Source organism: Myxine glutinosa, chromosome 9, assembly GCF_964187855.1.
Source record: "Myxine glutinosa chromosome 9, kmMyxGlut1.1, whole genome shotgun sequence".
Taxonomy (NCBI): Eukaryota; Metazoa; Chordata; class Myxini; order Myxiniformes; family Myxinidae; genus Myxine; species Myxine glutinosa.
This window is the reverse complement of record NC_136269.1, coordinates 108,958,244-108,984,750: the sequence shown is the minus strand read 5'-3', so window position 1 is coordinate 108,984,750 and position 26,507 is coordinate 108,958,244. Positions and strand designations below refer to the sequence as shown.

At 49.3% G+C, this 26,507-nt stretch overlaps 1 protein-coding gene across 3 annotated transcripts in view; it reads right to left on the bottom strand.

Annotated features, from left to right (window-relative positions):
• Nucleotides 1–26,507, bottom strand: part of FNDC3A (fibronectin type III domain containing 3A) — a 440,266-nt gene that overhangs the window by 50,989 nt on the left and 362,770 nt on the right. For all 3 annotated transcript variants that reach the window (XM_068128578.2, XM_068128579.2, XM_068128580.2), the window contains 2 exons: nt 9,037–9,161; nt 8,742–8,916 (listed from right to left, as the gene is read on the bottom strand). In XM_068128578.2, the coding sequence (XP_067984679.2) occupies nt 8,742–8,916; nt 9,037–9,161 (300 nt within the window). The remainder of the gene's footprint in view (nt 1–8,741; nt 8,917–9,036; nt 9,162–26,507) is intronic.

The window sequence follows — 26,507 nt, the reverse complement described above, 5'->3', positions numbered from 1 at the left end:
AAAATGTTCCCTTTACTTATAAAAGAGGAATAAATCAGAAATTTTCGAAGGTAGGAATACATCGGAATAAAAAAATAGGAACAAATCGGAAAAATAGGAATAATAATAATAATGATAAACTCTCTCTTCCTCATATGTGGTGATTTCAATTGTCACCATGCCAGTTGGCTGGGTGTGGGTACCTCTCTCACCAACCATGGCTCCTCAGTAAAGGACTTCTGCGACTCACTGGGACTGACACAATCTGTCAATTTCCCGACCCGGATCTCAGTCAACGGAGCATCTTCTCTTCTGGACTTGGTTATGACTAACTTCCCTGAAAATGTCTGCTGCTCTTCTTCTGCTCCAATCGGCTCATCTGATCATGTGCTTGTTAAAGCGGACATCTCTCTGACCATTCTCAGGGAGCCTCCTCAGCGTCGACGAGTCTGGCATTTCACTCAGGCCAACTGGCTCGGTCTTCAAGCAGCCATATAATCATCTGGACTGGTCTCCCATCTCTACCACCTCTGACATCAACTCATCCTGGGAATTCTTCCAAAGTAAATTGCTCTCTCTCATGCACAGATTTATCCCATCTCGTTTTCAGTTGTCATACCCCTCCTCCCGTCCATGGTACACAGAATCTAGTGGTGAGGCTGTTGCCCAGAAACAACTTTCCTTCATCTCCTGGAAAGCAAATCCAACGGAAGGAAATCTCATTTCCTTTCACAAAGCCCGAAACAAGTGTGTGTCCACCCTCAGGAGAGCCAGGAAACAATATCTCTCCGTTCTCAAGACCGAACTCTCTTATCTGTCTCCCTCTTCCAAATCCTGGTGGCGCCTGGTCAAATCTGTTTCTGGTGTTTGTTCCCCCTCCATCTCCTCCCTTACCTCAAACGGCTACACAGCTGACTCCACACGTGAAAAAGCTGAATGCCTCAACTCTGTGTTTGCCTCTAAATCTTGTGTCCCAAACCCATCCCTCTCTGTACCCACCGTACCCAGTCGTACCCAGCTGCTCCTGGACTCTGTGTCCTTTCCTCCTGACAAGGTGGAAAAGTTTCTGTCAACCCTCGACTCTGATTCTGCAACTGGACCTGACGGCATCAGCCCACGGGTCCTAAAATCCTGTTCTTCCGCTCTTTCACTCCCTCTCTCTGTTCTATTCACCCTCTCTTTTGCTCAAGGTCAACTGCCATCTGCTTGGAAATCAGCCAACATCACCGCTTTACACAAAAAGGTGCAAAAAGAGATCCTAGTAACTACAGACCAATCAGCCTTCTCCCAATTATCAGCAAAGTCATGGAATCCATCATTTAAAAAATCCACCATCCCTCTCTGTACCCACCGTACCCAGTCGTACCCAGCTGCTCCTGGACTCTGTGTCCTTTCCTCCTGACAAGGTGGAAAAGTTTCTGTCAACCCTCGACTCTGATTCTGCAACTGGACCTGACGGCATCAGCCCACGGGTCCTAAAATCCTGTTCTTCCGCTCTTTCACTCCCTCTCTCTGTTCTATTCACCCTCTCTTTTGCTCAAGGTCAACTGCCATCTGCTTGGAAATCAGCCAACATCACCGCTTTACACAAAAAGGTGCAAAAAGAGATCCTAGTAACTACAGACCAATCAGCCTTCTCCCAATTATCAGCAAAGTCATGGAATCCATCATTGCTTCGGATATGAAATCTTTCCTCTTCTCCAATGGCTTGATCTCTGATCATCAATTTGGTTTCAGACCAGGTCACTCTACTCTGGACATGCTGCTTCTGCTGTCTCAACAATGGATGGAGGTCCTCAATGCCAAACAGGAAATTAGAGCTGTCTCCCTCGATATATCACTTGCCTTCGATACTGTCTGGCACCCTGCTCTGCTCACCAAACTCTCCTTCTTTGGTATCCATGGAAATCTCCACGCATGGCTGGCGGACTTCCTCTCGAGTCGTAGTCAACGTGTGGCCCTGAATGGGTTTCTATCTTCTCCTCTTCCTGTTCAGGCTGGAGTTCCCCAAGGCAGTGTTCTGGGCCCTGTGCTTTTTCTGGTCTTCATCAATGAGACTCTCTTGAAAATCCTCTCTATCTCTTTGCTGATGACTCCACTCTCTGCCGCTCCATTCCTCATCCCTCAGATCGGCAGTCTGCAGCCTCCTCACTCTCTGCAGACCTGGACAAAATCACTGACTGGGCAAACAAGTGGAACATGTCTTTCAATCCTGACAAATCTCACTCTCTTACGATGTCTCTCCGAAAACACCGACTGGACAACCCTCCCATCCACTTTCTGAATAATCCTCTCCAAGAAGTTCTGTCACTCAAGCTTTTGGGTCTCACTATCTGCCATGATCTTTCCTGGGAAAACCACATTTCAAATCTGGCCTCCAAAGCCAGTCGCCGACTGGGCATCCTCCGTCGTGCGAAGTCCTTCCTTGGCACACCTGAGCTCCTCACCACATACAAGGCTTTCATCCACAGCTCAATGGAATACTGCTCTCCCCTCTGGGCTGGTGCTCCTGCCTCACACCTAGCTCGTCTTCACGCTGTTGAAACCAAAGCGTTCAGAATCATTGGAATCTCCCGTGATGAAGCTACCTCTGAGGGCCTTTCACAATTGTCTTGTGAAGGTTCCCATGCCAAAGTTACGGCATCACAGAACAACCTTGTCCAAGAGGGTTACAAACCTTTTATTTCAGAGGGGTTTGTGCCACTGGATGGAGGACTTAACGAACCAGAGACCTGTTAGGGTATTGAGGGACACAGGAGCACATCAATCTTTGATGCTTGAGGGCATTTTGCCGTTGTCAGAGAAGACGGCAACTGGTGTTAGTGTTCTTTTACAGGGGGTTGGTGGCTATGTTAAAGCTCCTCTTCATGTCATCCATTTAGAGTCTGAGTTGGTGTCAGGACCGGTCACTGTGGGGTTACAAGCCACTCTTCCTGTAGAGGGAATCTCTTTTATTATCGGGAATGATTTGGCCGGTGGTCGAGTTTCTGGTAATCCGATGTTGGTTGAAAAGCCCAGTATGGAAAATAACACCGCACAGTTAGAGCAGGAGATTCCGGGTATCTTTCCATCCTGTGCAGTGACTCGTGCTATGGGTAGGAAGCGCTCTGAAGAGAAGGAGAAGGAAGGCGATGTGGATTTGGGTTCCTTAGAGGTATAGGAGGAAGATTCAAAAGAGGAAATGGAGTGTCCGTCGGAGACATCTGGGAACGAGGCTGAACAAAAGGTGCTTGTCCGAATAAGACTTGTTGAAGAACAACAGGGAGATTCGCAGCTCCAGAGTTTGATTTATGAAGCCGTTACAGAGGAAGAGGCTATGAAGATACCTGTTGGTTACTTCATGAAAGGGGAAATACTCATGAGAAAATGGAGACCACCGGAGGTGCCAGCAAACGATGAGTGGAAAGTTCATTACCAAATTGTGGTGCCACCGCCATACCGGAAGGAGATATTGAGTTTGGCGCATGAAACACCTTTGGCCGGGCACCTTGGAGTGAAGACATGTGACAGAATATTGGTACATTTTTTCTGGCCAGGATTGCGACGTGATGTGGCGGAGTTCTGTAAATCTTGCCATTCTTGCCAGCTGGTGGGAAAACCTAATCAGAAAGTCCCATCCGCACCTTTAAAACCAATTCCAGCTTTTGAAGAGCCATTCAGCCAAGTCATTATTGACTGTGTATGCCCTTTACCTAAAACTAAGGCTGGACATCAGTATTTGGTGACTATCATGTGTGCTTCCACAAGGTTCCCAGAGGCAGTGCCTCTTAGAAAAATTACTGCGGCAGTTATTGCGAAGGCCTTGATTAAATTTTTCACTTTGGTTGGTCTACCTAAGGTCATCCAGTCTGATCAGGGTTCCAATTTCATGTCAACACTTTTTCAGCAAGTGGTACACCTGTTGGGAGTGGAACAAGTAAAATCAAGTACTTACCATCCCGAGAGCCAAGGGGCCTTGGAAAGGTTTCACCAGACATTGAAGAATATGATCAGAACGTATTGTTTTGAATGTGACAAGGATTGGGATGAACGAATCCCCTTATGGTTGTTTGCTATGAGGGAATCTGTTCATGAGTCATTGGGATTCAGTCCTTTTGAACTTGTGTTTGGACATGCAGTTCGAGGACCATTGAAATTGGTGAAAGAACAGTGGCTACAGGAGGAGTCACAGTCAACAGTGGTGGAGTATGTGTCAACGGTTACGCACAGATTGGCAAAGGCTTGTGAAGTTGCGAGAAGAAACATGAAAGTGACACAGGATAAAATGAAAGTGAGACATGACAAGAAATCTCAGATAAGAAATTTCAGTCCTGAGGACCGAGTGTTCGTGTTGCTTCCTGTTCCAGGTCAGCCACTACAGGCTAGATATTTTGGTCCCTATGCAATCGAAAGGAGGGTTAATGAAACAGATTACGTGGTGACAACTCCCGACCGACGGAAAAAGCGGCAGCTGTGTCATGTCAACCGACTGAAGAAATATTATGAGAGGAAGCCTGTGGAGAAAATGGTTCCTGTCTCACCTGTCTCACCTGTAGTCGGGGTGCAAGAGAATCCAGAGTTAAAACTCTTCACTGATCACAACCCCTTAACCTTCATTCAAAAAATGAAAAATAAAAATCAGAGGTTGATGAGATGGAGTTTGGCTTTGCAGGAGTTCAACTTGGAAATTGAGCATGTAAAGGGCAGGGACAATGTCGTTGCTGATGCTTTATCCAGAGTGAACTAACTTTGGAAATTCCAGTAGGTTGTTTGGAGGTTTTGTTGCTTTATTTTGGGGAATATTAATTATTGTTGCTCACGTGAATTGATCATTTGGGGGTGAGTTTTACTTTTGTTTGTTAAAAGAGTTTTTGCATGCAAAGAAAGTTTTCACTATGTTCAAACTTTCTTTCTTGAGGGGGGGAAGTGTTACGGATTCGTCACTTCCGTTGTTGTGGTTCTCATCCACTGTAAACATTTTTGGTTGCATGTACTATTATTGTTATCGTTATAAGAAACAGTTATAAGAATCGCCTACTTTAGGTTGTTTCTGCCAAAGGGGGCAATACCACCTATTAGAACCAAGGGTGTACTTACTTTTTCCACATGCGAAATTTGCATTTATGTTTATTTAAATTATACAATGGACGACAAAATGTAAATGTTTCATGATATTTGTTATATTATATCACCTTTATCTATCAATATTGTTGAAATGAAGATCAAATAGCTGTATGTTGAAATATGTTGAAAAAGTCAAAATTTTACATGGGGTGTACTTACTTTTTCACGTGACTGTATATCTGTGCAGTGTCTGTGTTGTGTTGTCCTGTGTTGTCACGGAACTACTCCCTCAAACTTTCGTGAAATCGTACCAAACTTCTGGTATGCACCTATCCCCCCCATCGGTATGTCCTAAGGGTATTTATTTTGAAAATTTTTCCAATTTGTTGGGGAATTATTTTTTTTCACTTCAATTTTTTATAAAATTTGATATCACGTATATTACAAATACATTTGTGCATTATAATTCTTTGTATTATGATTGGTGTAAACCATGACAAAACAGCAACTCAGGTATAGTCATTTATCGATATATCTACATATCTGGGCAGTGTCTGTTGTCACTGAACTACTCCCTCAAACTTTTGTTTCCGTGGTTATGAAGTGTTTTTAATAATGTGGTGGTGGTTTTGAATCACATGGTGGTGAGGTATTTTGAATTATGTGGTGGTGAGGTGTTTTTAAATGACGTGGTGGTGAGGTGTTTTTAAATCACACGGTGGTGAGGTGTTTTGAATTACGTGATGGTGAAGTGTTTTGAATTACTTGGTGGTGAGGTGTTTTGAATTGTGTGGCGGTGAGATGTTTTGAATTACATGGTGGTGAGGTGTTTTGAATTACGTGGCGGTGAGGCGTTTTAAATTATGTGATGGTGAGGGGTTTTGAATGTTCCCAGTAGTCACGCTTGGCATCCTTGATGGCCTTGCATAACTCGAACTTGCAGACTTTCTCATACTCCGCATCACTTCCTGATCTAAACGTGTCTTCCGTAGCACGGAGTTTGCTGTGAATTTATTTGTTGAACCAGAGTTTTTCGTTAGAATATACAGTCAATGTTTTCGTTGGGATACAAATATCCTGGCAGAATTTGATGTCGTCCAAGATGACGTCAGAGCAAACATTGATGTCAGCAGCACTTTCCTTGAAGAACCCCCAATCCGTGCATGCATAGCAACCACGCAATCTCTCAATAGCTTCCGAGGTCCATTGTGGCACCGAACGTTTCACGGGCTTCTGGCGCTTCAGTTGTCAGTAAGCAGGGACAAGATGGATCATGTTGTGGTCTGAATCACCAAGTGGGGCATGCTGCAGAAAACAATATGCATACTTGATCGTCGTGTTGCAATGATCCAAAAGCATGTCCTTTCGCTTGTTACAAGTAACATGCTGATCTAATTTTGGTCATCACTTCTGCAAAATGGTATGATTAAAATCTCCAGCAATGATGGATAGTGCTCCTGGATTTGCGTTTTCTTGTCGAGTAATAATGTCTGAAAGCTGTTTAATGGCGAATGTTGCGCTGACTTCAGGGGGAATATAACAGGCATATAAAAGAAGAAAATTCATGTGGAAGGTAAAAAGACGACAACAAATGATGAGAGTTTCCAACTGTGGCGTGCAGGAATGAGAGATAATCTTGGAGTACCTGCACCATGAATCGTTCACCAGAAAACACAATCCACCACCTTTCTCCTATTTTACTGATTCTAATACATGATTAGAACTACCCTGGTGTTGGGCTAGCGGCTAGGGTGCCGGCTTAGGATCCTAGGATCCTGGGTTCGAATCCCGGTCGATCGCTGAATTAACGCCAGGGGGGTTGACTCAGCCTGTCATCCTTCCGAGGTCGGCTAATTGAGTACCAGTTCACTGGTAATTCCCTGTTTGTCGTTAAAGGCGGCAAAAAGGGTTGGCGTCAGGAAGGGCATCCGGCCGTAAAACATTGCTTCAAAAAGGGGCCCAAAAAAACAACAACAACCATGGTTCCCGAAAAAGGCCAACCCCCGCTCTGCGGGGAAAAATGGCCTCTAAAGGTGTTTTTTTTTTTTTTTTTTTTTTTTAATACATGATTAGAACGATTAAGTGTGAATCCGGGGATCTGTGTAGCGGCATCAGGGATGGATGAATCAAGCCAAGTTTCTGTAATACAGTGTAATGAACAGTGTCTGAAGTCTTGTCGAGTATTAATATGGCAGTTCAGTTCATCAACTTTATGGAAAAAAGAACGGACATGGGCTAGAAAGATACTTGGCAATGGAGGAAGTTTGTTTCGCTTATGCAATCTTGTCAGGACACCCCCACGCTTGCCTCGCGCCGCTGTCCCTTTCGAGTGCCAGGATGGCTAGGCCGTTGGTCTGGATCAACTGCCATATTCGTCTCGATCAAATTCTGATTAGACAATGCTTGGCGGGAACACTCACCACTGCTGATACGAATCACTAGTAATTCCTCTCTTCCATAAGTGCAAATTCCGATAGAATGAACAATAAATAAAAAAAAGAGATAAGAAGAATAAAATAGAGCACGCAAAGTCCAGTCAGCATACATCGGCGCCATGACACAATTACAGTTACACGTAAGGAGGACAGTACAGTGACAATTGAAATCGTCAGATATGAGGAAGAGAGCGTTGGGATGAGTGGTTAAGTCTGCCCATGTTGTCAGAGAGAGAGAGAGAGAGAGAGAGAGAGAGAGAGAGAGAGAGAGAGAGAGAAAGAGAGAGAGAGAGAGAAAGAGAGAGAGAGAGATAGTTATGTAGATATGTAGAGTCATCGCTGTTTAGAGAACGGGACAACACAAACAAGAGGTGGGAGCGTAGGGTAAGTCAAGGCCAAAGTTACTCCTGGGGGTTGGGAGGTGTAAGATCAGTACACAGGGAATTCAAAAGATGAGATATGCCTGCGAGTGAATAATTGAGTTATTCATGTAAAGTACAACTCTGCCGCTGGAGTTGGGTTCATGCTTATCAAATAGGAGGAAACAATAGCCAGGGAGAGACACGAAGGAGTCAGGGACATCCTGCGGGGGGAAGGAGTCAGGGGATGATGTCCGGTTTATCAGCAGTGGCCTGGATTGAGAGATTGGTCGGGTTGGAGCGGAGGCCTCAGCGTTTGAGATCCACACAGTTAGGGACAGGGGAGGTGGTGTTGGAAGGGTGTGGGCAAGGAGGGGGGAGGGGTCAGGATAGTGAGGAATTTGGGAAGGCTGGAAGGGTGTGGGATGAGGAGGAAAATGGGAGGGGCAGGAGGAGGGGCAAGCTGAGAGGGGGTGGAATGTGGTGAAACAGAGGAGATGGGAGGAGGGAGAAGCAGAGAGGGGGAATTTTATTTATTTGCCATGAGCAGCCAACCTCTGCAAACTGGAGTCCTCAAGATTCCCAAATTGGACATAAGGAGATAATGATCATGGAATGAGTGGAAGGAATTTTTGTTGAAGACACGGATAATGTGGTACTGTCGGTACGGGAGGAGGGTTGATGGATCAACCGTTTCGGTGAGAGATAGATTTGTAAAATATGCCTTGAGAAGAAGAAGAAGAAGAAGAAGCAGAAGAAGAGGAAGACGTACTACACAGAAGACATGGACCATGATGAAGAAAAAGAGCATGTGGTGTACTACAGACAAAAAGTTAGGGCAAGCACATTCAAGTCAACACACATTTTTCGACATGATAAAGAGAGATAAAAAGTTAAGGCAACTGCATCCAAATGAACACCTTACTGAGCTCTCGTCGTCCATCTCCAAGATAAACTGCACACTCTCATCAGTGGAGACTTCAACAGGTCGATGCCACTGCAGTGCCAGCCACGAGATGCCAGCACTCAGCAGTTTGGGTGGAGGTGGTGCACTTGGTACGCAACCCTGTGTTACAAAGCACAACGACTCACTCCACCCACTGCAAAAGAGATGCATAAAAATGGTGAACGAATGGAAATATTTAAAATACTGTACAGGGAATCAGAAAAGGGGATATGCCTGCAAGTTCAAACAAGAGTGTTAGAAGCTTGAAGTGTACCTGAGGCCAAGTTCGTTGCGAGCAGCAAGACGGAAGCAATACCCAGTTCCTGGGGAGAGCTTCGCAACACGGTGCTGCCGATTCCCGCCAATGTAACACTCACGGTAGGCGGAACCTTTGTGTCCCTGTCATAGCACGAATGTAGGAACACTGAAGTTGCATGCATAGACAAAGGTTTGATTTTTACAGAATAAGACAATACAAGCAAACTAGTGGGTCCCAGGTCCACCTTTTGTTGTGGCGTATCTAATTTTTGTATTTTGTAATTCTCAGAATGGGAAGCAAAAACAGTAAGTGTGTATTTTGAAGTCATTTGCGAGGAGCCAATCACCATGCAACAAGCCTCACACAGCCAATCAGCAGCGTATTTGCGACTTGGTGCCAGGCCACATGAAGCAGTGCTCACGGCTTGCTTTGTCTAGACATTTCTTGATATCGATGTGAAGAAATAAAATATTTTTGTCCAAATCAAATTTTGGCTTTCACGTAACCACCTGTTGGTCCACCATTACAATTTGCATTACAGTGATGTTGATATCTGAGAGAATAATTATGAATTATAAAAAAGTTTAATTTAATTCATTTTAAATGCAGGTTGAAATATTATTATTTCAAAATTGAAATATCAAGTTATTGGAGCATGGAATGAAGGTATTGGAAAGGGTGTTGGAGAAGAGGATTTTTTTTGTTTGTTTTTGTTTTTGTATACTGAATCGAGGCTCGTGAAAGAGCTAACATTTATTTCACAAAGAAATCAACTAGACAAACAAAATATACAAAAAGAGGGAGCGGAAGACAAGATGGGGAGAGAAGGGGAAGCACACAACCACAACATTTGAGAGCAGGGAGAAGTGTGGGAGGGAGAGGGCTTGGGGGCAGGAGGTGTGGGAAGGGGAGGGGGGGGGGGGAGAGGTATAAAACACAAGGGGACCGAAATTAGCGGGGGTAGAAAAGATCAAGGTTTTGGATGGGGGAGGATAAGAGATGGTGGTGAACAGCTGTTTTAAAGACCTGGAGGGTGGAGTGGGATTGAAGAGAGTGAGGGAGTTTGTTCCAGAGGTGGGAGAAAAGAGGAATGAAGGAGTGAAGGTGAGCAGAAAGTCTTGATTTTGGCAGTTTAACCATAAGAGGGTTGCAGGCAGATCTTGTGCGACCTGTAGGAACATTTGGGGGACAGAGCCCAGAGAGGGCTGGGGGGGCAAGGCCAGAGAGGAGTCGGTAGAAGACGGAAAGACCACCAACCTGCCTGCGGTGAGTGAGTGAAAGGCCCTTGGAGTTAGCTTCATCACGGGAGATTCCAATGATTCTGAACGCTTTGGTTTCAACAGCGTGAAGACGGGCTAGGTGTGAGGCAGGAGCACCAGACCAGAGGGGAGAGCAGTATTCCATAGAGCTGCGGATGAAAGCCTTGTATGTGGTGAGGAGCTCAGGTGTGCCAAGGAAGGACTTCGCACGACGGAGGATGCCCAGTCGGCGACTGGCTTTGGAGGCCAGATTTGAAATGTGGTTTTCCCAGGAAAGATCATGGCAAATAGTGAGACCCAAAAGCTTGAGTGACAGAACTTCTTGGAGAGGATTATTCAGAAAGTGGATGGGAGGGTTTTCCAGTCGGTCTTTTCGGAGAGACATCGTAAGAGTGTGAGATTTATCAGGATTGAAAGACATGTTCCATTTGTTTGCCCAGTCTGTGATTTTGTCCATGTCTGCAGAGAGTGAGGAGGCTGCAGACTGCCGATCTGAGGGATGAGGAATGGAGCGACAGAGAGTAGAGTCGTCAGCAAAGAGATAGAGAGGATTTTCAAGAGAGTCAGAGAGATCATTGATGAAGACCAGAAAAAGCACAGGGCCCAGAACACTACCTTGGGGAACTCCAGCCTGAACAGGAAGAGGAGATGAGAGAAACCCATTCAGGGCCACACGTTGACTACGACCAGAGAGGATGTCCGCCAGCCATGCGTGGAGATTTCCATGGATACCAAAGGAGGAGTTTGGTGAGCAGAGCAGGGTGCCAGACCGTATCGAAGGCACGTGAAATGTCAAGGGAGACAGCTCTAATTTCCTGTTTGGCGTTGAGGACCTCCATCCATTGTTGAGAAAGCAGAAGCAGCATGTCCAGAGTAGAGTGACCAGGTCTGAAACCAAATTGATGATCCGAGATCAAGCCATTGGAGAAGAGGAAAGATTTCATATCTGAAGCAATGATGGATTCCATGACTTTGCTGATAATTGGGAGAAGGCTGATTGGTCTATAGTTGCTGGGATCTGTTTTTGCACCTTTTTTGTGCAAAGAGGTGATGTTGGCTGATTTCCAAGCAGATGGCAGATGACCTTGAGCAAAAGAGAGGGTGAAGAGAACAGAAAGAGGGAGTGAAAGAGCGGAAGAACATGATTTTAGGACCCGTGGGCTGATGCCGTCAGGACCAGTTGCAGAATCAGAGTCGAGGGTTGACAGAAACTTTTCCACCTTGTCAGGAGGAAAGGACACAGAGTCCAGGAGCAGCTGGGTACGACTGGGTACAGAGAGGGATGGGTTTGGGACACAAGATTTAGAGGCAAACACAGAGTTGAGGCATTCAGCTTTTTCACGTGCGGAGTCAGCCGTTAAGCCGTTTGAGGTGAGGGAGGGGATGGAGGGGGAACAAACACCAGAAACAGATTTGACCAAACGCCACCAGGATTTGGAAGAGGGAGACAGATAAGAGAGTTCGGTCTTGAGAACGGTGAGATATTGTTTCCTGGCTCTCCTGAGGGTGGACACACACTTGTTTCGGGCTTTGTGAAAGGAAATGAGATTTCCTTCCGTTGGATTTGCTTTCCAGGAGACGAAAGCAAGTTGTTTCAGGGCAACAGCCTCACCACAAGATTCCGTGTACCATGGACAGGAGGAAGGGTATGACAACTGAAGACGAGATGGGATAAATCTGTGCATGAGAGAGAGCAATTTACTTTGAAAGAATTCCCAGGATGAGTTGATGTCAGAGGCGGTAGAGATGGGAGACCAGTCCAGATGATTGATGGCTGCTTGAAGACCGTGCCAGTTGGCCTGAGTGAAATGCCAGACTCGTCGACGCTGAGGAGGCTCTCTGAGAATGGTCAGAGAGATGTCCACTTTGACAAGCACATGATCAGATGAGCCGATTGGAGCAGAAGAAGAGCAGCAGACATTTTCAGGGAAGTTTGTCAAAACCAAATCCAGAAGACAAGATGCTCCGTTGACTGAGATCCGGGTCGGGAAATTGACAGATTGTGTCAGTCCCAGTGAGTCGCAGAAGTCCTTTGCTGAAGAGCCATGGCTGGTGAGAGAGGTACCCACACCCAGCCAACTGGCATGGTGACAATTGAAATCACCACATATGAGGAAGAGAGAGTTGGGATGGGTAGATAGAAGTTGGTCCATATTATCAGACAGCGAGATGTAGATGCTGTTTGGTGGACGGTACAACACACATATGAACAAAAGGTGGGAGCGAAGGGGAAGCCGTAGCCAAAGGTATTCCTGGGGGTGAGGTGGAGAGAGGGCAGTGGAGGGCGAGTGAGGAAGAGAGTTTTTTATAAAGATAGCAACCCCACCTCCAGGACGAGGCTCAGGTCTATCATACCGGAGGAGGGAGTAACCTGGGAGAGATACCAAGGCATCAGAGACATCATGAAGGAGGAAAGTTTCTGTTAAGCAGATCACATCTGGTTTGTCAGAAGCAACCTGTATGGAGAGATCAGTCAAGTTTGAGCGGAGGCCCCGGATGTTTGAGGTCCATACCGTTAATGAAGAGGAAGGGGGAGCATCGGGTCCAGAACAGGGGGGGGGAGGGGTAGGGTAAGATGTGGAAGAGGAGGAAGAGGTAGGGAGAGCTGTTGAAGGTGTGTCAGAGATTTCAGAGATTTCAGAGATTTCAGAATAGCTTGGAGAAAGGGAAGAATGGGGCGGACAAAAGGTTTGATGGAGATTGGGTGAGGCACAATGAGGTGTTATTTGAGGAGGGGGAAGAGCGAGGCAGAAGGTTGGGGGAGATGAAGGTGAAAGTTGGAAGGGGGAAGAAGCAGGGAGGATGCTTTGAGGAGGAGGGGTGAGAGGGGAGTCTAGGAGGGGAGGAGCGAGGGAGAGTCTCAGAGGGGAGGGGTGTGGGAGGAGTTTAGGAGGGAGGGGAGGGAAGGGGCAAGGGGGGAGATTTGAAAGGGATGGGTGATGGGGAAGATTTGGAGGGGAGGGGTGAGATTGGATTTTGAAAAGTGTACGATTCATGGGAAACGAACATTTTTTGCAAAATGAGTTTGAGACCTTCGAGTCAAAAATACGTTTGAGGACACTGAAGGAGGGGTGGAGTTCTGGATAGTTTAGGGAATGTAGAAAGGAGGAACTGTAAGAGATGGTATTATATATATTTTTTGGAATGAATAGATTTGGTGAGCAAGACGAAAGCATCCTTTTGTAGGAAAAGAAGAAAAGGGTGTTATAATATATGAGAGAAAATAGTTGTTCAGGGGAGAGATTATACATTTCTAACCACGTGATCGCGTGATCGCGAACGAAGAAAGAACGTACAAATAAAAACAACAAATAAACGAATAAGACCTGGGAAGGAAATATTTTTTGGGGTTTTTTTTTTTTTGAGTAGAGATATTAAACAAGGAGGTATGGGGTGAACGACTGGGACGAAACAGAGAACGAAAATAATTGCAGCGCATTCGACGAATCGCAGAGAGAAAAACAAAACCACAAGGTCGGAGACGGTACGGTAGCCAAGCCTACGAGTACTAGGCCGCAGAATACTCGATACGCATTAACCGACGATTGTGTATACATGTACGAAAAATTAGCACCGAAGATAAGGAAGAAAGTGAAGATTGACGAAATGCAGTTTGGATTTATGCCAGGAAGAGGTACGACAGACGCGCTTTCTTTGTGAGGCAGTTGCAGGAGAAGCACATGGAGAAGAGGCAGAAGTTGTTTCTTGGGTTTGTTGATCTGGAGAAAGCATTCGATAGGGTTCCACGTGAAGTAGTGACATGGGCATTGAGGAAGTTAGGAGTGGAGGAATGGTTGATCAGAGTAGTGATGGCAATGTACAAAAGAGCGCGCACGGCTGCAAGGACTAAGGACGGGAACAGTGGTGAGTTTGAGGTGAAGGTGGGAGTGCATCAGGGGTCGGTACTAAGTTCACTACTATTTGTAGCTGTGATGGAGGTGCTGGCTCAGAACGTAAAGGAGGGTTTACCGTGGGAGTTGTTGTATGCAGATGATGTGGTGTTAATTGCAGAAAGTATGGATGGACTGAAGGAGAAGATGAACAAGTGGAAGGAATGTATGGAGACAAAAGGTCTGAAGGTGAATATCGGAAAAACGAAGGTGATGGCAAGTGGTAAAGCATGTGGTGAGGTGGAAAGAACTGGGAAGTGGCCGTGTGCTGTGTGCAGGAAGGGTGTCGGAGTGAATTCCATTCAATGTACAATGTGCACTGAGTGGGTTCATAAAAAATGTCGTGGTTTGAGAGGGTCATTAACGAGTGTGGCAGCTACATTCAAGTGTAAGGTGTGCACAGAGGGAGCTGTAGATGGAGGAAATGTTGAGTTGGATCTTGGAGACGGCATGAAGCTGGAAGGTGTGAAAACATTTTGTTACCTAGGAGACATGCTGAATGGAGAAGGTGAATCAGACTCGGCAACGGTTGCTAGAGTGAGATGTGCATGGAAGAAGCGGAGTGGCGTGCTGACTAGGAGGGGAGTGTCGTTGAAGCTGAAGGGAAAGGTGTGTGCTGCATGTGTGAGAAGTGTTATGATTTATGGGAGCGAGACATGGGTAATGAATGTAGAGCAGCAACGAAGGCTGAAAAGGCTGGAAATGCGAATGGTTCGGTGGATGTGTGGAGTATCGTTGAGAGAGAGGAAGACAAATGATGAATTGCAAAAGATGATGGGAATAGAGCCTGTGATGGATGCTGTGAAGAGAAACAGGTTGAGATGGTTTGGTCATGTGTTGAGGAAGGATGAAAGTGACTGGTTGAGAAGAGTGATGGAAATGAATGTCGAAGGAAGTAGAGGACGGGGAAGACCAAGAAAGACTTGGCTAAAGATGGTCGAAGAAGAAATGCGGGCAAGGGGGTTAACAAGGGGAGATGCAGAAAATATGGCAAAATGGAGAAGATTATCATGGGGACCGCAAGGCTAACCCATGCTCTTGCAGGGAAAATGGCCTTAAAATGCCTGTTGCTGTTGTTTGTTCAAACTAATGCACCAAACGCTGAGCTTCGCAGCGCAGCGCGACTGATTTTCGCTCGTCTAATAAAGACTCACTCAAACCACTGACTCACTGATATAAATGTTTAGTACATTCTTGGTGGGGTAGAAAGCTGATATTTTGCATATAGATGCAACTCAAAGCCAACATTCCAGGGGGAAAAAAAATCACAAAACCATCGGAAAATTCCCGTAAATGGGAAACAAATGGTCGACAGGTGTAACGCAACATCGCTGTTACCCAGAGTACCCCGGGAAGTGACGGCACTTCCACCAAGCTCAGTGACTGTGATTATCTCATCTAACACTTTTGTTGTGTCACATATGTTCATGCGTGTGGCAGCTCCACCACGAGCCTAAGATCATGTTTAAAAAAAAAAGTTAAAAAAAAAATATATATTGTTGCGTTTGTGGGGGTGGAAGGGCAGAGATTACCTTAGAATAGATATAACTGTATCGAGTAGCATGGTCTGTGTATGAGTAGTCAGCCCAACTTGATGTAATAAGCAGGGACATGTCAGCTCAGGATTGTCTTGTTTGAATGTGTACCATAAGGAGGGTGGTACATTGTGAATTAAATAGCGAGGGTTTAAGTTAATGAAATGTGCATACAAGTCTCCCTGTAAACATCCACTGGGTGCACCGAGTGTACCGTGTGGCAAGAGAAGAGCAAAGAGAGGAGCAATGCACATCATGGTGGGGCTCAGCCATGCAAAGAAAGAGAGGGGGTGGAGCTGTGATGTCTCCTAAAGGGGGTTGAGCCCAACGCCTCAAGGAGCAGAGGGTTGACAAGAGAGCAAGGGGGTGGGGAGGGGGTGGAGCTGGGAGGTGTGCGTGAATGGACACTGAGGGGAGGGGGGAAAAGGGCAGTTCTGAGGATAATTGGCAATGTGCCAAAGGGGAGGAGCTTGTGAGGTGCGGGGAGATCGCTAATTCGAAGAGAACAAAGAGAGGTCTGAGGAGAATTAGTGTGCAAGGGAGAGCATCTCCCTCGGAGGAGAGCTTTAAGGAAGTCATCCTACCTGCCTTCCTTGGCCCTGGCACTGTTCTCGTCTCACCCCTTGCCTTTTCATCATAATGCTCATCTCCTCCTAGTCACCTCATCACCTACCTCATCACCTGCTTCCTCGTCTCCCTGCTCAGTGCCACCCCTCCTTCGACGTCCCCACCACCACCAGAGATAACCACCCGGTGTTGTGCCTTTCCCTGTCGTTGATCGAGTCTGGAGTGAGGCGGGTTTATTCTTGAACAACACCAAAACAGGGAAGATTGACCTGACAGGGGAATTCGACAGAGGGATGGGGGAAGGGAAAAATGGGGAAGCACGTAACAAGTTCATTTTAAGTATATACTAATTGAGTACTTGTTACGTGCTTCCCCATTTTTCCCTTCCCCCATCCCGCCGTCCAATTCCCCTGTTGGGTCAATCTTCCCTGTTTTGGTGTTGTTCAGGAATAAACCTGTCTGATTTTAAAAGAAATAAGAAACCTCATGGTTCTCCTCAGTTCCACATGAGTGTAGTCCACCATAATTCATAATTTCTGAACACGACTATATATACACTACCAGTCAAAAGTTTTAGAACACCTCAATTTTTTCAGTTTTTATTGAAATTTAAGTAATTCAAGTCCAGTGAATAACCTGAAATGGTACAAAGGTAAGCAGGAAACTGCTCGAGGTAAAAAAAAAAGTTTAGGTTAGCAAAAACGGGAAAATAATGTAAATTGCACAGTTATATTGTAAAAAAAAGGCCTTCTTCAGGGAACAAGTAATGGGTTAACAACTTACAGCTGTTCTGCAGCAATGTAAGTAAATTAAGCCTTGAAAGTTGATGCAAACAATTCCTACAGGTGTCCCAACCTCTGCTGATTACTTCATTACAAACCCCCTGTCTGTATAAAAGCAGTATTTGAACAGACTGCTATTACACCCTCTGAAGCGTTATTTGGACAATATTGCACTGCAGGAAGTAGTATGTTGCTATCATCATGGCGAGAAAAAGGCAATTAACAAAGGAAGACAGACAGACCATTATAACCCTTAAAAGTGTAGGTCTTTCCTTGAGAGAAATTGCAAAGAAAGCCAAGGTGTCAGTGAGTACAGTTTCCTACACCATCAAAAGGCACTTGGAAACTGGAGGAAACTCTGACAGGAAGAGGTCTGACAGACCCAAAGCCACAACAGAATCAGAAGACAGGTTTCTGAGAGTCAACAGCTTGCGTGATAGGCTGCTCCCAGGTCAACAGCTTCAAGCACAGCTTAACACTGGTCGAAGTAAGCAAGTCTCAGTTTCAACTGTGAAGAGAAGACTTCGAGCTGCAGGTTTCACAGGTTGAGTGGCAATAAGAAAGCCATTGCTAAGATGGTAAAATAAGAAAAAGAGGCTTGCCTGGGCCATTAAGCACCGCCAGTGGACTACTGAAGACTGGAAGAAGGTCTTATGGACCGATTAATCAAAATTTGAAATCTTAGGTTCATCACGCAGGGTTTTTGTACGCCGTCGAGTAGGTGAAAGGATGGTTCCTCAGTGTGTGACACCAACTGTCAAACACGGAGGAGGAAGTGTGATGGTCTGGGGCTCTTTTGCTGGACCCAGAGTCAGCGACTTGCACAGAGTGACTGGCACCCTGAACCAAAAGGGCTACCACAGCATTTTGCAGCGTCATGCAATACCCTCTGGTATACGCCTAGTTAGTCAGGGGTTCATCCTACAGCAACATAATGATCCGAAACACACCTCCAGGCTATGTCAAAACTACCTTCGAGGAAAAGAACAAGACGGTAGGCTTCAAATCATGGAATGGCCAGCACAGTCTCCAGACTGAAACCCCATCGAGCTGGTTTGGGATGAACTGGACAGAAGGGTGAAAGCAAAGCAACCTACAAGTGCAACACATTTGTGGGAACTTCTGCAACAGTGTTGGGAAGAACTTCCCGAACAATATTGATTTCCATTGTAGAAAGAATGCCACTAGTGTGTTTGGCGGTTATATCTGCAAAAGGTGGCTACTTTGCCGAGTCAAAAATTTAAATTAAATTTTGTTAAACAAAATGATTCTATGATTTCTTTTTTATCTGCATTTGTTTATTTGTTCTATGCTCAATTTCAGAGTACATTGAGACATTAAACTGAGTAAATTTCAATAAAAACTGGAAAAATTGAGGTGTTATAAAACTTTTGACTAGTAGTGTGTGTGTATATATATGTATATGTATATGTATATATCTACACGTATGTTTGTATGTATGTATATATGTATACATGTATATATGTATGTATGTATGTATGTATATATGTATATATGTATGTATGTATGTATGTATATATGTGAGGGAGCTGCGCTCCAACGCGAGTCGAAAGAAGTGACGCGACCAAAGACGGAATTCGTCCGAGTTGCTTTATTAAAACAAAACAGCTCAGGTATTCTGACAAAAGCCCGTTTATCGGGCAGCAATATATATACACATTTATGTCGGGAAGTTTGCCCGGCAAAAGCTATACCGGGCATGCCCGGGTGTCAAGGGCGAGCCTTGGAAAGGCGAGTCTGGACCTGCCCGGGCGTGTTTGGCTGCGGCCTGGCAAGTCGAGGCTGGGCGTGCCCGGGCGCTCTGGACAAGCACTGGAAAGGCGAGAGCGGGCATGCCCGGACGCTCTGGGTGAGCCCTGGAAAGGCGATAGCGGGCATGCCCGGACGCTCTGGGCGAGCCCTGGAAAGGCGATAGCGGGCATGCCCGGACGCTCTGGGCGAGCCCTGGAAAGGCGATAGCGGGCATGCCCGGACGCTCTGGGCGAGCCCTGGAAAGGCGAGAGCGGGCATGCCCGGGAAAGACGGGACCGGGCGTGCCCGGGAGGTTCGGGCGTGCCCGGGAACAGTGAGTCCGGGCATGCCCGGGAGAGGCGCGTCTGGCCGTGTTCTGGCCGGTGCAAGGCGATTGTGTGCATCCAGCGGTAACCGCTACACACGCCCCTCCAGAATCGACCTGCGGCAGGGTCAATTTAAGGGGGGTCCGGATGACCCGGCCAAAGCGACCCCTGGAGAGTCGTGGGGAGGGGTCCGACGTGGTGGTGGGTGGTCGAGCGGGGGGAACTGTGGACGGGGGGCGGCCTCGCCGCGGAGGAAGGGCCAACCGTGGTGGTCGGTCGACGTCCATGTGCGCCGGTTTGAGGCGGTCCACAGAGATCCGGTCCGACCGGCCGCCAACGTCGACGACAAAGGACTTGTCGCCCCGTCGCAGGACCCGGAAGGGCCCATCGTACGGCGGCCGGAGTGGCCCCCGGTGCGCGTCATGACGCACAAAGACGTACTCCGCTGTGCGAAGCGCCGGGGGGACGTAGGACTGGGGGCCACCGTGGAGGGACGTTGGCACGGGGGCAAATCGGCGGGCGGCCTCCTGGAGGTCCGAGCGCTGGTGTGCGGCGGACCAGGGACTGGTAGCGTCGGGCACGAACTCGCCCGGGACGCGGAGCGGCTGGCCGTAGACGAGCTCGGCGGCGGACGCCCGGAGGTCCTCCTTGGGGGCCGTGCGGAACCCCAAAAGGACCCACGGCAGCCGGTCGGTCCAACCGTCGTCCTGAAGGCCGGCCATGAGTGCGGCCTTCATGGAGCGGTGAAACCGCTCGCACAACCCGTTGGCTTGGGGGTGGTAGGCCGTGGTGTGGTGCAGCGTGACCCCCAACGAGCGGGCGACCGCGCCCCAAAGTTCGGACGTGAACTGTGGGCCGCGGTCGGACGAGATGTCCGCCGGTGCGCCGAAGCGCGCGACCCACGTGGCGATGAACGCCTGCGCCACGTCGGTGGTGGTGGTGGTGGTGAGGGGCACGGCCTCCGGCCACCTGGTGGTCCTGTCCACCATGGTGAGCAGGTGGGTGAACCCCCGCGATGGGGGCAGGGGACCCACCAGGTCCACGTGGACGTGGTCGAAACGCCGTGCAGGCACGGTGAAAGGTGCCAGCGGGGCCTGGGTGTGGCGGTGGACCTTGGCCCGTTGGCAGGCCGTGCAGGCGTTGGCCCAGTCGCGGACGTTCCGTCGAAGGCCGTGCCAGACGAAACGCGCCGACACCAGCTTCTGAGAAGCTTTCCAGCCCGGGTGAGAAAGGCCGTGGATGGAGGCGAAGATGCGGCGCTGCCAGGAAACGGGCACGATGGGGCGAGGCTGGCCCTGGGAGACGTCGCAGAGCAGGACGGTGCCCGCGAAGGGGATGTCGGCCAGGCGGAGGCCCGTGTCCGCCGCCCGGAGGGCCTGCACCGAGGTGTCGGTGGTCTGGTCGGCCGCCATGAGCGCGAAGTCCACGCCGAGGTGGACCGCGTTCGCGCTGGCCCGAGAAAGACAGTCGGCCACAGCGTTGTCTTTGCCGGCGACGTGCCGGATGTCCGTGGTGAATTCCGACACGGCTTAGAGGTGGCGCTGCTGGCGGGCCGACCACGGCTCCGTGACTTTGGCCATTGCGTAGACCAACGGCTTGTGGTCGACGAAAGCCGTGAACGGGCGGCCCTCCAGGAGGTGTCGGAAATGGCGAACGGCCAGGAATAGACCGAGCAGCTCGCGGTCGAACGTGCTGTATTTTAACTCGTTCGGCCGGAGCTGCCGGCTGAAAAAAGCGAGTGGCTGCCAAACCCCGTCCACCCATTGTTCATGGACGGCGCCCACCGCGTAGTTGGAGGCGTCCGTAGTGAGGGCGATGGGCGCGTTGAGCACCGGGTGAGCCAGCAGCGTTGCGTCGGCGAGGGCCCGTTTTGCGCTCGCGAAGGCCGCGTCCATGGCCGCGGACCAAACGATGTCATGCTTGGCCGGCTTGCCCCGGAGGGCCTCGTAAAGGGGCCGCATGAGCTGAGCAGCGCGGGGCACGAATCGGTGATAAAAATTCACCATGCCGAGGAACTCTTGTAGGGCCTTGATGGAACGGGGACGCGGGAACGTGGTGATGGCCTCGACCTTGGTCGGCAGCGGCACGGCCCCGGTCTTGGTGATGCGGTGGCCCAAAAAGTCAACGGTCGTCGTGCCGAAGTGGCATTTGGCCGGGTTGACAATCAAGCCGTGCTCGCTGAGGCGACCGAACAGTGTTCGGAGGTGGAGGAGGTGCTCGGCGCGGGACGTGCTGGCGACGAGGATGTCGTCCAGATAAAAAACCACCTTTAGAGGCCATTTTTCCCCGCAAGCGGGGGTTGGCCTTTTTCGGGAACTGTGGTTGTTGTTGTTTTTCGGTCCCCTTTTTGAAGCAATGTTTTACGGCCGGATGCCCTTCCTGACGCCAACCCTTTTTGCCACCTTCAACGACAAACAGGGAATTACCAGTGAACTGGTACTCAATTAGCCGACCTCGGAAGGATGACAGGCTGAGTCAACCCCCCTGGCGTTAATTCAGCGAATCCGTCCTAGGATCCTAAGCCGGCACCCTAGCCGCTAGCCCAACACCAGGGACAACACCAGTCCAGATAGACGAAAATAAATGGCAGGTCGCGCAGCACGCCGTCCATTAAGCGCTGGAACGCCTGGGCCGCGTTCTTGAGGCCAAACGGCATCCTCAAAAATTCGAACAGGCCGAACGGCGTGATGACGGCCATCTTCGGGACGTCGGCCGCCCGGACAGGTACCTGGTGGTATCCCCGTATCAGGTCAATTTTGGAAAATATGACCCGTCCCGCCAAACGGGCGGAAAAGTCCTGGATGTGCGGGATCGGGTACCTGTCGGGGGTGGTAGCGTCGTTGAGGCGGCGGTAGTCGCCACACGGGCGCCATCCGCCCCCCGGCTTTGGCACGATGTGCAGTGGTGAGGCCCATGCGCTATTGGAGCGCCGCACGATGCCGAGGTGCTCCAACGCGTCGAACTCGGCCTTTGCCACAGCGAGCTTGGCCGGGTCGAGGCGGCGGGCCCTGGCGTAGACCAGCGGGCCCGTAGTGGGTATGTGGTGCTCGATCCCATGCCGCACTGCGACGGCCGAAAACGTCGGCCGTGTGAGGGCCGGGAATTCCGCGAGCAGGCGAGCGAACTCGTTCACCGTCGGGAGGGCGCACGCCAGTTCGGTCGGCGTGGAGCTGCTCATCGTGCACGCCAGGGAGCTGAAGGTCTCGGCGTTGACAAGGCGACGACGTTTGACGTCGACCAGCAGCCCGTGCGCGCAAGGAAGTCGGCGCCCAGCAAAGCCATAGGGACGCAGGCGGTCACAAAGGTCCACTGAAAGCGCTGGCTGCCGAAGCAGAGGGTGACGTTGCGCGGGCCGAAAGTGCGTATGGCCGAGCCATTAGCAGCGACCAAAGAGGGGCCGCAAACGGCGTCCCGCCTGTCCTGCTCGGAGGCGGGTATGACGCTCAGTTGGGCGCCGGTGTCACAAAGGAAATGCCGCCCGGACGCTTTGTCCCGAATAAAAAGCAAGTTGCCCGAGTGGCCGGCGCTCATGGCTGGGAATGAACGCCGGCCCGGCCGTTTCCCGACTTGCCGAAAGTGCACGGGGGTCGGCACGTCCGAGCCTCGTGTCCGAACCTGGCGTGGTAATAACACCACGCCTGGTCAGGTGGAGGCCCCGGCCGTCGTGTCGGAAGCGGTCGGTGCGGCGTGGCGGCCGCCAGTTTCACCGGCAGTTCGGCCTCCAACCGCGCAGGGCGCTCGGGCGTCGCCTCGGACGGCAGCAGGCTCCAGGTAGCCGCGCCGATGTGTTGGCCCGCCGAGGAGATCTTATCGGCTTCCCTGGCAAGGGCGCGGGGATCGGTGATCGACGTGCCAGCCAGGGCGAGGCGTACCGGGTGAGGCAGCTGGCGAAGGAACAACTCGCGGAACAGAAAATCCGGAGAGTGCTCACCGAGCAACGAGAGCATATAGTCCATGCGCTCAGACGGGCGCGTGTCGCCGAGCTCGGGCAGGTCGAGCAGGCGCCGTGCGCGTGCCGGCGGTGAGAGGGCGAAAGCATTGAGGAGCGTCTTCAGCGCGTCATACTTGTCGGCAGCGGGCGGGTGCTCGAGGAGGCTCAGCTCGAGGAGGCTCCGGTGGCGGAACCGAGCGCTGCCACGACGTGGTGGAAGCGGGTGTCGTCCGCGGTGATGCCTCGCAGGGCGAACTGGGAGTCCGCCTGGGCGAACCAAACAGCCGCGTGAGCCTCCCAGAAGGTAGGCAGTTCAAGAGTCACTGCCATGTCCATGTCGGTAGGTCACCAGTGAGGGAGCTGCGCTCCAACGCGAGTCGAAAGAAGTGACGCGACCAAAGACGGAATTCGTCCGAGTTGCTTTATTAAAACAAAACAGCTCAGGTATTCTGACAAAAGCCCGTTTAACGGGCAGCAATATATATACACATTTATGTCGGGAAGTTTGCCCGGCAAAAGCTATACCGGGCATGCCCGGGTGTCAAGGGCGAGCCTTGGAAAGGCGAGTCTGGACCTGCCCGGGCGTGTTTGGCTGCGGCCTGGCAAGTCGAGGCTGGGCGTGCCCGGGCACTCTGGACAAGCACTGGAAAGGCGAGAGCGGGCATGCCCGGACGCTCTGGGCGAGCCCTGGAAAGGCGATAGCGGGCATGCCCGGACGCTCTGGGCGAGCCCTGGAAAGGCGATAGCGGGCATGCCCGGACGCTCTGGGCGAGCCCTGGAAAGGCGATAGCGGGCATGCCCGGACGCTCTGGGCGAGCCCTGGAAAGGCGAGAGCGGGCATGCCCGGGAAAGACGAGACCGGGCGTGCCCGGGAGGTTCGGGCGTGCCTGGGAACAGTGAGTCCGGGCATGCCCGGGAGAGGCACGTCTGGCCGTGTTCTGGCCGGTGCAAGGCGATTGTGTGCATCCAGCGGTAACCGCTACATATGTATATATGTATGTATATACATATATACATACATACATACATGTATGTATGTATATATGTATATGTATGTATATAAGTATGTATGTATATAAGTATATATGTATGTATGTATATATATATTTATATATATATATATATATATATATATATATATATATATATATATATATATATATATATATATATATATATATATATATATATATACAGTATATATATATATATACAGTATATATATATATATATATACAGTATATATATATATATATATATATATATATTGTTACGCAACCGTGATTAACACCACAGTTACGGATGACCGATTTGCGAGACTTTAACTCCCGAGGCGAAAACTCAATGGCGGATTCAAGTTCAACACAAAGTTAAACGCGCGGAATGGCGCACGCAGCAAAGCTCCGCCCGCCTTACCTACTAAAATCAAACACCCAGGAAAACTGCGTTCAGATATATATATATAGAAAATAATATAAGGATTTATTATCGAATAGTAATACAGTGAAAAAGCCGCGCCGGTAAATCTAATAACTCTAAATCGGGACGTCCCCACACGACTGACAGCAAACACGATACGAGGGAGATTATGAATACAAAAATAACACGTCCCGTCGGTCAAATGTACGCGGATGCGGCTTATCTGTCTTTCGTCGTCTTGATGGCGGCCGTCCAACACCGCTCCTTTTGGCCCGATCGCACACCACCAGGTCCTTCGCTCCAAGCTCTACGAGGCCCCGCTCCAAGCACCACGCGTCCGACGCGTGGCCAGCAGCTTCACACGAGGACGATCTCCACAAGGCCCGTGCACCAATGGTTCAACGGAGGGCTCGACTTGCAACGAACTGCTGCGAACTGCCGCGTGCTCTGTGTGCTTGGTGTGCTAACGAACTCTCCACCAACTGCCTTCGGGGAGCTTTTCCACCAACTGCCTTCGGGGAGCTTTTCCACCAACTGCCGCTTTTGATCGCTCATCGACGTGTGTCCAACTGTGTCAACTGCCTGCTCCAACGAACTCTACTCCTGAAATGGCGTCCGACCGTCGCATATATTGGTGGCCGATGACGTCACATTGGCGCACTCCTCAGCCAATCATAGCCTCCCAACTCGCCCAGGTCACGCCCTCTGCGGCATGCGACTCCTGACATCTCCCGTCCGCGACCCCCCCGCGGTCGTTTTGTAACACGTGCCAGCGAGGTTGGTAGGCCTTTTAGGTGCGAACGGCGGCGGCCAACCGTGGCGGTGTTTTTGGCCTGGTTTCCTGTCTATGTATTACGAAGTCAATGTCAGGGAAAGGGAATTATTTAATGTTGCGCTAAGGACCTAACTAATGTTTATGTGGTTTGCAGTGCCATAATGGACAGAGGTTTGACTACCAGGTGAGACTCACAGGGGCGTTACCTTTAATCCCTCACTATTTAACACTCGGACCTCCAGGTAGATCCACAATCATACATCTTACCCCGACAAACGCCTAAACATCAAGAACTTATTACATGTAGAGTCCCTGTCACGACAGCCGAATACCTACCTATTCAGATCTACCTAGCTCTAGATATTGCTCTACCAAATTCATAACAATATATATATATATATATATATATATATATATATATATATATATATATATATATATATATATATATATATATATATATACATACATATATATATGAAGGAGCTGCGCTCCAAAGCGAGTCGAAAGAATTGACGCGACCAAAGACGGAATTCGTCCGAGTTGCTTTATTGAAACAAAACAGCTCAGGTATTCTGACAAAAGCCCGTTTATCGGGCAGCAATATATATACACATTTATGTCGGGAAGTTTGCCCGGCAAAAGCTATACCGGGCATGCCCGGGTGTCAAGGGCGAGCCTTGGAAAGGCGAGTCTGGACCTGCCCGGGCTTGTTTGGCTGCGGCCTGGCAAGTCGAGGCTGGGCGTGCCCGGGCGCTCTGGATGAGCACTGGAAAGGCGAGAGCGGGCATGCCCGGACGCTCTGGGTGAGCCCTGGAAAGGCGATAGCGGGCATGCCCGGACTATATATATATATATATATATATATATATATATATATATATATATATATATATATTGTTGCGAATATGGAATTTGGCCTCCATATCCGCTTGTAAATATTCCCCTATTTTCTCCAATACTCCCCAACTTTCCCCAATCCCCCATTCCCTAGTCCCATTGCATGTAAATAACAATCAGTAGAGCCGACCTTCCCCTTATTCCCCCATTAAATGTCGTGCCCAGGTCCACCGCACCACACGTAGACAACTTTCGGACATCTTCCTAGTTATTCTTAATCTATGTCAGTTAAGGCCTCGTTTCCATTAATTATGACTCTTCGTTGCACCAGAATGTGATTATATGGCATCAGTAGTGAGTTTAGGACCTTTCCCATACCTCCTCCCATCTTCTTCCCCAAACAACAACAA